The 14,664-nt window shown below is 46.8% G+C and overlaps 1 protein-coding gene across 1 annotated transcript in view; it reads right to left on the bottom strand.

The window, feature by feature from the left end:
* Positions 1 to 1,298: 1,298 nt before the first annotated feature.
* Positions 1,299 to 14,664, bottom strand: part of LOC123017424 (B-cell receptor CD22-like) — a 40,028-nt gene continuing 26,662 nt past the window's right edge. The window contains exons 5-11 of the mRNA XM_044418769.1: positions 13,835 to 14,116; positions 11,751 to 12,014; positions 10,416 to 10,515; positions 9,131 to 9,194; positions 7,755 to 7,909; positions 6,856 to 6,940; positions 1,299 to 3,448 (exon numbers count right to left, since the gene is read on the bottom strand). Coding sequence (XP_044274704.1) covers positions 3,284 to 3,448; positions 6,856 to 6,940; positions 7,755 to 7,909; positions 9,131 to 9,194; positions 10,416 to 10,515; positions 11,751 to 12,014; positions 13,835 to 14,116 — 1,115 coding nt within the window. The 3' untranslated portion in view covers positions 1,299 to 3,283. The remainder of the gene's footprint in view (positions 3,449 to 6,855; positions 6,941 to 7,754; positions 7,910 to 9,130; positions 9,195 to 10,415; positions 10,516 to 11,750; positions 12,015 to 13,834; positions 14,117 to 14,664) is intronic.

Raw genomic sequence — 14,664 nt, 5'->3', positions numbered from 1 at the left:
ATCAGAGTGAGGGCAAAACCGTATAGAAATGCAAATGCTACCCAGCAGCCCACAGTGAAACCAAAGTTACCAGAGTGAAAATGAGTTGGAACTTTTCTAGTGGCAAATTCATGTTAGGAAAACTTTCCAAGAACATTCACCTTACTGACAAACCTAAAAATGCCTAGCACTAAGCCCAGAGCTGGAAATCTGTGGTGCTCCTGATTTTGTTGGATTGCAGCTCCCATCAGCCCCAGCCAACATAATCAGAGGTCAATGATATGGAAACTGTAGTTCAACAACCTTTGGAGATCCACAAATGTTCCCCACTCCTGCTCTAAGCATGCCTCAGTCTCCTACCCTTAGCAGGGACCAGCACCCACAACCAGGTATAATTCTGAATGAATGGCAACACACAAAGGAAGACATCGATCCTCAGACTGGGTGCAAACAGTAGGGGGCCTTCTTCCTCTCCACCACAGAACAAGCCACAGCAGCTGAATTGCCCTCTTCTGTACCACTGCTAAAGCTCAGTGCTTTGGTGATGATGCCCAGGAAGCTGCTTACAGCTTCCGGCAGCATGCCATTCCAGCGGTGGCACGTACGCCATGCTTAAGGAAGGCCTTGTCAGGTCAATTGCTGACCTTCTCCCAGTTATGCTGACCTTCTTCCTTCAGCTTCGGTTTCAAGTGATGCCGTTCATCTGTCTTGAAGGGAGATGCATGGCTGTTCTGCTGTGGTAGCAAAAAGCTGGTTTGAGATGCATCCAGCAGGAGATATAATGTGCTCTTTATTATTTCCCCTGTGCGAAGATTTATTATTTGGCCACAGCAACTAAGAGATTATGCTAGCCTTCTCTTGTACAGCAGTGCCTTGCGGATGCAGTTCATCTTTGCGTCCTCCATGATGCCCTGGACTGAGCATTGTTTTAGGGTGCTTTGTGTGGATGTGTGTGCGTGCAGTGGGGATGGTAGCTGCCTGGCACCAAAAGTCATGGAGAATAACAGCACAAAGGTTGCTAGTTCAGTGTATCAAGGAGATCCACTCATGTAACAGAAGTTACTCCTTTCTTCTGGGGGTTTCCCTCTCGGTTGCCAAACTGGGAGATACAGTCAGCCTGTGTTCCCTGTTAGAGGGAATTACAGGGTAGCTGGGGACAAGATCTGGAGAGTCATTTTGATGGAGACCACTTGAAAATCTCTGCAATAACTTATATAATAAATAATATGCTCATTTAAGTGGAATTTGTTTTAAAAGATTGCCAAGTGGTCAATTAGACCAAAAACATTATACAAAATAACAGATAGGTACAATAAATATTTGTTGGATCTGTTTGAAAAAAGGCATTTATTTACATTTTCAGGGGCTCTGCTGAACAGCAAAGACATTTTGGAATAAAGGGCTGTTCGGAGACAATAGCAGTCCTTAGATTCATTTGTATTTCTGCTAAAAGCTAGCAAGTACCTTCAACCATGAAAGGCTTTTTTTTCTTCCTTCCAGATAGGCTCATGGCAGCGAGGGCGAGGTTTTCCCAAACATTGTTTGTTCAGTCAACAGATGCAAAGCAAACAAGACGAGCCAGTGGCCACATTAGGTCTGATGGCTTATAGATACAATAACGTTGTTCATGAGTGGATGCTCCCTTATTGACAAAACAAGGTTCATAGAAATATAACAAGCTTCTCAGGGACATGGTCTAATCATAGAATAGAGGGAAGGAAGGAGTGAGGACTTGCACTCGCAAACCTCAACACCCCTGTAGCTCTCATATGAACAGGATCCATGCTGGCATACTACTACCTAATGCTGGCTACTGTAAAACAACCTAGTCAGCCCTGCGATAGATGGCCCAGTTTAGTTTGCAGCAGTTCATATATTGTCACCTTTGCTCTAGTGTAATTTATACATGGTTTTAACCAGACTATAAAGCATATAATAAGCAGTCCTGTGCTCGCATTTGCTTCTGGTGAGCTTACTGGTGAAATGGCCACTGTACCTGTTAAAAGAAGCTTGACAAGCTACTGCAAAGTTTCAAAACTTTGAGTACCTGAGGCACAGGGTTCTCAAGGGCTGGTTCTGGGGCTTGTGTATGCAGAGGGTGTTTTTCTGGATTGACACTGGAAGCCCTGCTTCACTTGCAAGGACGAGGCACATATTAAGATTGTCCCAACATATTGCCAAACATTGGCAAGGACAGTACAGTTAATAATATGGCCTCCGGGCCCTTCAGCTTGTCCTTTGGCACTCAGAGATGGAACCATGGTTTTTGGGCTGTTGTGAGTGAAAGAACCCTTATGCATCCTTCCTTCCTTGGGATGCTGCTGCTGCTGCCACACAAGAACAGCCGTCTCAAGGTCCTCAGTTTAATGTCCTGCACCTCCAAGGTGGGCTGCCTGAGAAAATCTCTGACCTATAACTCTGGAAAGCTGACCCCAGTCATTGCAGACCAGGGCAGGTAGACCTCCGCAACCCCAGCCAGCACAGCAAACATCAGGGATGATGAGCATTGTAGACCAAACACCCACAGGACACCTCATTGGCTACCATACACCATCAGGCTCTGCTTATCTGCTGCCCATGCCTGGTATCGGCATTCTCTTATGTACCTATGGAGGGGGGGGGGGCACGTCTCCACTCCAAGGACCATAGAGGGCAGATGTGCCTGACATGGTGGCTGAATTTCCCAAGGCATTCTTCAGCCCCTTTCGAGGCCTGCTGAGTAATATACCCTACATGCCTTCGGGATCACAGTGCTGGAAGCAACCATGACTTGGTAGGAAAACACATACTTCATATGCAGGCCGTTCCAGGATTCAGTCCATGGCATTTGCTCTTCAATGAACCAGGCAGAAAGGGAGCCTGGAGGGCAGCCACCCATCTGAACCAATCGTACTGCACTAGAGGAACAAATACTCTGACCTGGGACAAGCGGATGGCCAAAGTCCCAGAGGAATGGGCTGACTTGCCGAGAAGCCAACAGCAGTTCATTCCCAGTCAATCAAAAGGGGCCAAGACTTGTGCAACTCTCTCAACCATCTGAGAAGCGTGCTTGCATGCAGAAAACTGGGCACCACCATTACCTCTCCTAGACAGGTGGTGATATGCTATATAAGTGTGAAAGTCAGACTGGTTTGTCTCCTAATACAGTCCCAACCTCGCTTCCTTATCTTCACGCTCTGCTGTTCTGGGCAGTCAAGAGCAAGCTGTAGCACAGACTCAGCCCCAACAAGCCCACCAACTTCCCCACGTTGTGATGTTTGAACAGTCTGAGAGCAACTCCTCGTCTTGGCTTGCTGCAAAAGGATCAGTGCTTCAGGGTTGCATATTGGATGCTCTCCTCTGATTCAGAGTCTGTCTCTGAGTCATCAAAGATGGGTTTGGGACGTGGGGTCAGGTTCACCAGGGAGGAGTAGTGCAGCTCCTCACCTTTCACTTCTCCCACATTCTCGTAGTCAGCCTTGGGGTCTCCCTAAAGCAAGAGAGGATACAAGTTTTAGGGATGGGCAGTGGCTTAGCATTCACTCTGCCTATGCACATGTGTGTGCACATTTCAGGTCTGGTACCTGCCAACACCTTGCTAAGCTGAAACAGGCCGCGAGGGAACGTATGAAGGGCCCTGCTGGGTCAGGTGAAGAGTCCATCTAATCCAGCATTCTGTTCAGGCAGTGGCCAACCTGCTGTCCACAGGAAACCCATAAGCAGGATGTCAGTGGAACAGCACCTTCCTGCCCAAGTTCCCAAGCCAGTGGAGTAAAGAGGCACTCAGATACAAGAGGGAGCATAAAGCTGCTGGGACTGGTTGCCATTGATAGCTTTACCCTCCACGAATCAGGCCGGTCTGAAATCCTGGGAAGGTGCTGCCAGGTCGTGCATGCCAACCTGACGCCCTGGGGAAGATTTGGATCTCCACTCCCATCAACCTCAGCCTCCATGGCCAATGCTCAGCAAAGCTGAGAGCTGTAGTCCAAAATGTCTGGGGGCTGACAGGCTGGGAAAGGCTGGTGCGGACCACTGGCCTTCAGCTGGAGTGCAAGGAGGGATCCACTGCAGTGTGAGCCAAGGAGGGTCACAAGTGCAGTGACACCAGCCTTATCTGTGCACCTTCACTTATCTGTGCACCTTCAAAATATATGTCTTTTTCAAAATTTGCACTTTTCAGAAAGTCACGCATTTTTCCAGTGCACATTTTGCAAATACAAGTGCAAACTTTTTTCAGGGAAAACGCATCTCCTACTCACGTTTAGGATTGCAAATGGGACATTTCTGAGAGATGTGTGGACCACACTGAAACTCTCATCCCTCCCTTGTCAGAAGTAATCAGAACACTGACTGCTACAGACAAACTCTCATGTGAAAAATATGCTGTCAAATACTGCTCTGGACCGTATGGTCTATATCAGCGGCTGTCAAATCTCACCTGCTGCTAAATGACAACTGTCAAAACTAGCCATAAGTCTTCCATTCACTGGATAATTTTGTCATATGCTCCCTGGTACTGCATGCCACCATCAGACACTAATGACCACTGATTGTTACCTGCCAGATCTTGTCAAAATTCTTACTGATCCATAGAATTTGCACCATGAGAAATTTTGAGAATTCGGTGTGAGTGGGAAGGAAGGGGTCATTTTGGCTCTCTGCCATCTCACTTCCTCCTCCATTTTGGTGAAGCTGCTGGCATGTTTTTCAGAATTCTCACTGAAAACCTATAAAACTATTTGCTTTTTGTTTTAAAGTTGAAAGTACCATGTATTCATGTTTCCACAGCTGCTTTTTGTACTGATCTACAGAAATTATTCCTCATATAAAAGGAACATTTATCTATTTGAATATAAGCAGATCAAGCAAAACAGGTACTCTCTGTAGGGGTGCTCTCCCCTTAGGAATACCAGAGGTGCAAGTTTCTCTCCCGTCCCATAGAACTGCCCCTCTGCTGCAAGAAAACCTTCATGTATTAAATTCTGCTTCTTGTGAAGGTGGGAAAGACACAGGAATGAGTTTCAACAGCGCAGCTACTCTGGAGAGATTCCAACAGAGCCAAGAAAAGGAAACACACATTTAGGCAAATTATTTCTATGGCAATGGTTTCTTGTAAATTGCAAAGAAAAAACAGATGCCCACACAAAACAAATAAGTCATACAAAAAGAGGAACCTGAATCAGAACGGCATAGCCTATGTATGGTTATGCCTGACTAGCTGGGCTGCCAAGCAAATCAAGAAACTCAACGGAACAGAGCCCACTCAGTTTTATTTTCATGAGTTCCAAAGCATGAAGTAAGAAAGGTTCCCATGCTTGGTATTCTCTTCAGACCACTTATCATCCCCTTAGGAGTGAAGCTTTGGCTGACCCAGTGACAGAACTGGCACAGTGAATTTCAGCAGCCATGCCTAGGATTCTATTCTCCCAGAATGCCCCTGGCATGTCGTCATGCTGCATTGTTCTGGCAATGGCGGCTATCAGTATGGACAGCACTTTTGTAGTAGCTACAGCCAGCACTCAATGGCCCAGAACAGGACTCAATGACCTGGTGCCCTGCGGATATTCCAAGCCACAGTTCCTTCGATTCCTGAACATTAGCCATGCTTCATGGACCTGATGGGGGCTGACATCAAAGAGACCCAGGATACCCAAACAACGCCAAGGATAAGACTGAGAAAAAGAGGGTGATGCTTTGGAAGCTGCTTTGAGTTCTTTAAAAATCGGAAAGGGCTATTTGCTTTTTACTATAATAAATACATAAATAGTGCCACGAGCAGTGTCCAAAGTCGGTACCCGCTGCCAGGATGCCACCCTCAGTAAATAAAAAGTCAGGATGGAGGGTGATTCATGAAGTAAGTAGTCATTCTTCTCCCTCCCCATATATTAATCTAAGCTGGGAAAGAGTTAGGGGGCTCAGTGGTCTTAACTGACCACCTTTCCTTTGAAGTGGCCTCTTAAGAATCTCATGAGTTCATACCTGAGCCAGGCTGGATTAATTCCCATGACACCCCTGAATATCCCTAATCCAGGAAAGATTGAAAAAGGGAAACGTGAAACAGAGAATGACATCAAAGCAGCAGCTGCCATGAGAAACACAGGTATCCAACAGGGTTGGAAAACGTGACTGCTTGCACCAATGGCATGAGGAACTGGGAGGAACTATCTCTACCCAGTATAGCAGCTGTTTTCCATCCTCCACAGAAAGTACAGACTGGGGAATGTTCAGTGAAGTCCAATGATGAGCATTAAGCATTTCCAAGTTCAGTCTTTGCCAAAGCCAGTCAATTAAATTCTTTTATCAAATAAGCACTGGTTAGAACCATGACATCACACCCAGAAAGTGAAGTGGTCAATTTAGAGGTTCACAACCACAAAGGAATGATCTCCTGTCCCACCTGTTCTTTTCCAGCACCAGCACCCTCCTCTCTTCCATGGACCATGCAGTTAAGAAGAGGGATGTGATGGCACCCAAATGGAGCTGCCAGGACTCCACTGGAATCCTCCCCTTCCCTGATGCTCTGTGGACAAAGACGCCTGGTGCTGCCCCTGAGGTTGTTCTGGTGTGAGTCTTCCTCCCCCTCCAGGATGTTAGACTGCACACCCCAGCAGCCCCAGCCATAAGGGCTGGGGTGATGCTGTCTAGCAAAATGGGAGTTGTACTACAATGCAACTGGAGGACACCAGGGTGAGGATGACTGGTGTGACTCAGTAAAAACCTGAGTGTTGATCAGAATTGTACTGGCAGTGCCCCTGCTCAGGGACAGCCTTTCCCAGCTGCACAGACCTGCCCTCTTTCCATCTGTTGTCCAGAAAGTAGGAGAGAGCAGGATGGTGGATCTGGCAGGCCATGGGTCCTGCATAGACCAGAAAATTCTAGCTTAAACTGCGAGTGTACCTTTGGAGGAAGTCGAGGTTTCTTTAACTCACTGTAGACGACAGCTTCATTTGAAGGATCTGAAGATGGTATTGGCTGATTAATCCTGTAAGATAAGGAAGATTGAAAAGGAAGGGCATGTAAGGGATGCAGAGAGAGAGATTTGGTGCTAGCATTTTCAAAGCTGGCTACACAAGAGGAGACCAAAAGAATCCGGTAACACAGTGCACCTTTCTCTACCCTTTTAGAATACTAGCTAGAAGTCCTCATTCTACACCACTGTGAAAATCCCAGGAGCTATGCTTTCTTCCTTTGCAGCTGGCCCACCCGGGTAGCAAAGAAAACTGGACATATGCAGCAGAACATTGTTCAAACAGGGTCCCAGATGGCAGGCTAGGGTGAAAAGTAAGTCCCATATCTGATCAACTTGAAGATGGTGGCAAGAGAGGCAACGACTACTGTTTTAATATCAGTGTGGAATTTCTGCTGGTGCAGAATGGGATGGAAGATGAGACATTTTGCAGAAATTCCCCATCCTTTACTGCATCACTCTGATGCTGATATAGCTCCGTGTGTGCATGTATCTTGGCTCCCACATCTGCCAGGCCCAGCATCAGGGGTCAGAACCACTAAGATCCCTGGAGTCTCTCAGCCCTGCCCACCTCTTTCATTCCGTCGCAGTCTGCCCAACGGCCGACTCCAAGGGACAAGGTCTTTCCCCACTCCCCTCTCTATCTCCAAGTGAACCCAGAAAGGAAATCAAGAGAATGGCCAGCAGCAACAGTGGCAAGTTGGAGGACACGGACAGTGTCAGAGAAGGGGAACAGAGTGAACATCTTGCAACGGGTCCCCCCAAAACCTGGAACCTGCAGTACCCCTAGCACAACCGTCCTGACTTCCCAGTGCCCTCCCTGCCTTACCTGGCATAAATGGTCCGTTCCTTGGAGACACTGGGAGGGAACTGAATCGTTGCATAGGAAATGGCTTCTTCAGCACCCTGGTTCAGGAATCCAATGGAGTCCTCCATGCTTTGACTTGGCTGGTTGTTATTATTGCACAACTTCACTTGCTTGGACTATGGAACAAAGCAAAGTTGACTTTCCTGCTTGACAGCTCTTCATTATTTCTCAGCACAGATACAACTTATCTGCCCTTGTCTCCATGTGTAAGGTGATTCCAGGCAAAAGAAGCTGGGCTTTCCCAACATTTCTTGAAGAGGGAGAATTTCAGTAAGTAGCCTTTGACACTTGGTGCTAAGAACAACTAGAACCTACTACCATTTTGGAATATATGACAAATTCATTTCTGCCCCCCCCCCCGCCACCACTTTGCGCTTTCTAGATCGAACACTCTTGGTCTAAGTTTGCAGTCAAAGTCTGTGCATTCCAAACTTGCAATGTGATTGGTAGACCAAAAACAAGCTGCTCAACAACACACATTTGAGAAAATGTACATGAAAAATGTGTACTTTTGAAAAATCTGCACAAATATCCATGAATCAAGGGGAGAAGAACTGAGTATTTTTCAAAGATGAACACAATTGAGGTATACATTTGGGGAAATAGGAACAAATATACATGTGAATTCCATTGCAGGGGGAACAACAGAGTTTGTGCTCTGATACAGCCTCTGGGTGGAACAAACTTTGAGACTGTATTCTGAGAGTGTTGTTAAGCTTGGACTTTGCTGATTCTTCACACCCCTACTGAAACTATCTCTTGAACCCAACTACTCAAGTACACAAGTTCCAACCTGTTTTGCATTCAGGCATGCCTTCTGTGGGGAGGTGGTGGTGCCCTCCACCATTGGTACCATTTATTTTGGAAGAAGCAACAGTCGAATTTTAGAGTTGGAAGGATCTTCCAAAATCATCCAGACTAACCTACTGCTCAAAGCTACAATCAGTTCGCCTTCTGATTTCCTGAGACTTTCAGCAGGTTTATCAGAAGTCTGAAGTGAACTGGAGAAACTGCTTGTTCCAGCACAATTAGCTGCACTGGACTCATCACTTCTCACGCTCCCAACACACACACACACACACACACACACACACACACACACACACACGTGCACATAACAACTACATGGCAAACTAAGAGAACATGTCGGCATAACAGGTTAGAACAAACTTGAGATTTGAAAGATCAGTGAAGGAGAAGAGAAACTGATCAAGAAAACTTTTTTTTTTTTCTGGTCTGTGGACTAGCCTCATGATCTGATACCTGCTCTGATGCCTTCCACACCCCTCCTCCCAATCCTGTAGTGAAATTAGCTCAGGAAAAATATAGTACTTAACCTTTTTCATAAATACAGAGGCAACCCTTTGGCTCCTGCTGGCGCCTGGAAGAACCCTTTTCTTCCTGTTGAGACAGAGAAAGAGCAGGTCGTGTCCCTGCATGTGAGGCAGCTCGCTGGAGGGTCTGCCTGCTTCCACCGAGGATGGCATGCATGTGCCAGTGTGGAAGAGGGCAAGGGAAACATGGGGGCTGCTGGCCAGAAGGACACGTGTGTGACTGCCAAGCAGCAAGCGGTGCCTTAGCTTAGAAGGTGCCACCTAAGCCCCGCCCACTTGGCCCACCCACTGCTGATGGTGCCACCTCCCTCTGGCCCTGCCATTTTGACTGTGGGGAGGAGCTGGGCACAACGTAGGAAACCACCAAGTGGTCATAGAATCACGGAATCGTAGAGTTGGAAGGGGCCGTGAAGGCCATCGGGGCCAACCCCCCGCTGTTGCAGGACGCCCCGTTACACCATCCCACTCAGATGACTATCCAGTTTCTTTTGAATGCCAGTAGTGTGGGAGAGACCACAACTTCCCTAGGCAGCTGGCTCCACTGTTGCATTGCTCTGACAGTGAGGACACTTTTCCTGATATCTAGCCTGAACCTGGGATGTTGCAACTTGAACTGATTATTCCATGTCACACTCTGGTATCAGTGAGAAGAGTTCTTGACCTTACTCTTTATGACAGCCCTTGAGGTCCTTATACGGGGATACCATGTCCCCCCTCGGTGGTATCTTCTCAAGGCTGAACATGCCCAGTTCTCTCCATCCCTCCTCACAGGGCAGTGTTTCCAAATCTTGGATCGTTTTTGTTGCCCTGCTCTGGACCCTTTCTCGTTCTTCTCCATCTTTCTTAACTCTTGGTGCCCAGAACTGGACACAGTATTCCAGATGATCCATGACTGGAGGGAAGGCATGATGCCAGGAGAAGCAGTTTGACCGCCTGAGGAACCCCAAGGGCCCAGTTGGGACCCCCATGCTCAGTGAGCAGTCACCTCTGTTTACCATGTAGGTCTGCACCCTGTGGCCTTTCACAGATGCAGGAGATCACAGGCAGCTCTTTCCCCTGCTATGAGCATGGGATGAACACCTCACCTGTTGGGTTTCAGCCTGTGCTTCAGTCTGGTTCCAGTGGGGGGTTTGGCCTTTAATCTGCGGGCACAATGAGGGGGGAGGTGCTCTCTGGGGAGGTGGCCTGCCACCAAAGGCACAATGGAACTAGACCATAATGGAACTATGCGGGAAGCATCACAGAAGCATGTCCTGCCCGGGCCAAGCCGTCCCTCCCGATCACTTACGCTCTCCGCAGAATGTAGAGAAGCAGCCCCAGCATGATTATCATGGCAAGAGCAGCGCCAAAGCCAATGGCGGTGTGCTTCAGCATGGTGGTTCTGCTGTCTGCGTAGGCAAAAAGAGAGCGTCACAGTTTGCATGGGTCTCATGGCGAAGAGGCCTCTTCCTGAGCCCAAGATGGCTAGCACTGGTTCAGTGGGCTTGGTCGCCCACTGCACCCCACCGGCAGGACCGCAGCCCCCCTCCGCCATCTCCATGTGCCTTGCAGTCTTAAAAGACTGGTGCTCATGCAGCATCTTCTTCTCCCTCCAGGGTTCTCTGTGCAAAATCGTATAGCCTCCTGACTACATCACCCAGTCTTTCTGGGGCTGGACTTGTCGAGATGGGCTTATGGAGTGCTGGGAGCCAACCAACTGGGAGGAAAAGCTAGACTGGAGCCAAAGTAGCAGCAGCTGAAATGAAATCTGATGTGTGGACTGGTGTGTGGGGGGCTGGAGCAGGCTTGAGGGAGGGGAGACGGGGTTTCTTGGGGGCTTGAACGAAGAAACAGTGGCTGTTGGGCCCCATACGGAGGCATGGCCATGCCACCCTGAACATACCTGACCTCGTAAGCTAAGCAGGGCCAGGCCTGTTGGCGCTTGGCTGGTGTTTCTTCTGAAAATAAACTGAAATATTTCCAAACCAGAGGAAGCAGGAGAATGCCCCAGCTCATCTTGTGCCAGTTGCAGGTAAAATGTGTATGTGCATTGGTTGGGGGGGTAATTATTTGTAGTATTTATGTATCTAGAATACCTATTTAGAATATGCATCTCCTACCTGACCATTGTAAGAAGCCCTCTGACGCAGAAGCCTGCAAAATATTCCAGTATAAAAATAGGAATACTATCCACCTGGAGTCTCTGTATGGTGACCATTAGGGGGAAGACCCTCATTCATTAGTTCCCATTGTTATTATTGGTGGTGGTGGTGATGGGGATGAGGATGGTGATGAAGATGAGGATTTTTATATGCTCCATTCCTATAGGCTCTGGGTGATTTACGACAATTCTAAACCAATAACAATTCAAATTGAGATTAAGAACAACATATGAAATAAAGCCAATCTGGGAAGACCTGTCAGAAGAGTTGCATCTTTAACCCCCACTTGAAGTTCATGGCCCAGAATATCTGAGGCACCTTTCCTGGGAGGCCATTCCGCAGTTCAGGCCCTTGCCTCATACAGCTGCTGGTCCCCCCCTCCCCGCATAATCAGGCCTTTTTGAAAGAAAAGGTTCTTACCCGCCATCTATAACAAGATTTGTCAAGACAGAATTCTGGCCCTGCCACCAGTAACTACTCACAGTACACTGCGAGGTTCACGGGTTGTGATGCCCCCTCAGAAATTATGTTGGATGCTTTGCAGTGATATTCTCCTGAATGCTTGACTTGGACCTTCCTGAGGAAAAGGATTTTGGAAGCCTCCCGAGGCATCGCCTTCCTATTCCAGTACCACCTGTACCTATTTGCTGCTGGATTGGCATCATTGCTGCATTCCAGGGAGACGTCTTTCCCCTCGGTGATGGTGTCCACAGGATCCACAGACACTTGGATGTCACGAGGCCCATCTGCCGGAGAGAAAAGAAAACACCATTTGACACATCCCAGGACTGGTCCTTCAGGTTCTCAGCACCACAGCAGGGAAATTGAGAAGCCTGAAGTCAAACAACCAGGGAATGACGGGTATCGGGGACTGCACACAATTTGGTTTGATGCAGAATCCCACATGCTGGGAATTGTGAGTTTCCTTTTACAGAGGAGTGGGGAAAGAGTTTAGCATTTCTGTTGCAGCAAAAAGGGGCTTGAAAGAGTCAGTGCAGCTGCCAGTGAAAGTGGCAATCCTGAGCCTTGTTTCCTTGGCTAGCGGTTTATGTCTATACATGTTTAATATCAGTAAAAATGTAGGATATGCAGAATCTCAGGCAAGAATGGAAGAACAAACTGGAATGATCTGTAGTGCCTAATCAGTGGAGTGCTTCATTCTTGTCTATTTCACAAGGGGCCATGGAGCTTAGGCCAGGCTTAATGCATTCAGAATTGATGTTTCGGAAATATGGGACGCCACAACACCTCTTTAGCAAGGGGCTAAATAAATGAACCAGCTGTCAGAGGGATGCTGCTGCGATTGTCTCTCTTCTCCTCATGTTCTGGCAATGCCCAATGGCAGTTTCTTTTTGGGAGGAGACAATAATTTGGATAAACCTTGTGTTGGAAGGCTCTTTGATAGCTAAAGTTATATGTGTTCTTTTGAATTATCTACTCATCTCTTGGAACCTAAAACAACATACATGAAAATGGCTTCTCCATGCCCTCTTGGCAGTTAAGAGGCTAATATTACAACATCGGAAAGGTAAATGGTTACCTGCAATAATACAATGGATAGAGGATTTAATGAAATGTTCCATTTTTAATGGGTGGCATTTAGGCAGAACTTACATATGGATACATATATGGATTTTTGGGGTAGTTTTGCCAAAGTATATCTATAATTATTGTTAATTACAATAATCTCTTACAAATTAAGATATTATGGAAATTATATGGAGATGTGCAATATAAGTGTAATTAATGCTGTGAGTCCTTCTTTCCTGAAATATTGCTTTATTGGCTCTGCCATGGAGCCAACTGGGTGACCCTAAGTCAGTCACAGACTCTCAGCCCACCCTACCTTGCAGGGTTGTGGTTTATGAAGATACAACTGAGAGTATGAGGTGGAGAATGATTTGAAGTATTAAAAAAGAGAAAAAGTCAGAATATAAATCAAATAAATTAAATAAACAAAAACATTGTTCAAATATTACACTTTCTTTTTATGGCATTTGTATTGAAAACTTAAAACATCACAGATGCTTAACAAACTGCAAATATATACAAACAATGCAGAATTGAAGAGAAAAGAAATACTCCTATGGCAGACAGAATTCCGTTTTACCTGTTAAAATGTCTTGTCAGTTAAAGACAAGCAGTTTCTCCTGCCCAGCCCCAGTAATGCACATGCAGACACAAAACTAGGTTTGTTTTTATTTTTCAGCTCAAAATCCTTTTGTTCCCCCTCAAAATTCCTAGGATATTTCACCTGCCAAAACATTTCCAAGCTCACTGTGATCTTTCATGTTAGGGAAATTCTGACCATGACTCTAACTCTAAATTTCTTCTGCTTTCTGGGGACAAGGGTTTTCCCTTTTGGGATCTGCACTTGCAAAGACAGGACCCCTGTGACTTTAGTAGCAGAATGTGGTAGAGGCGGGCAGCAACCTAAAAGTACCCCTGCTCCAGGCAAAAAGGCCTTGGGTAGTGATGGAAAACAGTGGTTCCTTTAGACAAAGCAAGGGCACCCAATCAGGTGTTTGTGTTCCGTCACTAGTGCATCTCCAGCATTCTTACTTACACTGGACATTCAGCTTTAAGCCCAAGGAATGCCTAAAGCCCACTGTATTATTGACTTTGCATTCATAGATGCCGGAATCTTTGGAAGTCACATTCTGGATCGTCAGTGTGGAGGCTGGAGAGTTCTTCTTTCTGGAGAGATAAGCTGGCTCCTGATCTTTGTACCATGCGTACTGTATCTCCTTGGGGTTTGCTGGTCCCACATCACATCTCAGCTGCACAGGAGAGCCTTCTTTGATATCTCCTGCAGGCATTTGCACAATTTTCACATCCTTGGGAGCAACTGCAGGAAGAGCGGACAGGAAGAATATTATCACGTGGTGTGCCCCCCCCCCCACTTGGTTTGCTCTGTGTTGATCAGGCTGCAGTAAAGCCCAGTGGACCGGATCAGAATTTCACGGATCAGTTCCAGAGGCACGTGCCCGGCTGCACTCGCCAGCCGTGTATGATGCTGTGGAACCTGCTCTGACTACATTTCTGAGATTTATTCTCGCCTAGTCATTAGATTCTGTTAATTTCAGCCATTAATTTCAGTAATCTACATTTGGTGCCAATTCCCAATTCTACAATTCACACTCCTGAACATGCTCAAATTCCTCCCCTAAAAGCAGAATTTGCATCAAATTGTAGAAGATTTTAGAAAAACAATGCACAAGTCAAAGGAGTCTGTGCAACCTGGGAAAGGCCTTAGAAAGCTGAGCACATATGAGTCTGCGGCAATTTCTCCAACAGGCCAATATATATTATTCTCAACTGCTCGGGATCCTCCCCCAAAAGCTGTCCGACGTCTTTTGCCCCTATGTGCTGGGCCATGTAGTGGGCAGCTAACCC

The sequence above is a fragment of the Varanus komodoensis genome, unplaced genomic scaffold, assembly GCF_004798865.1.
Source record: "Varanus komodoensis strain SLA01 unplaced genomic scaffold, ASM479886v1 scaffold93, whole genome shotgun sequence".
Lineage (NCBI taxonomy): Eukaryota > Metazoa > Chordata > Lepidosauria > Squamata > Varanidae > Varanus > Varanus komodoensis.
This window is presented reverse-complemented; position numbering and strand designations above follow the sequence as displayed.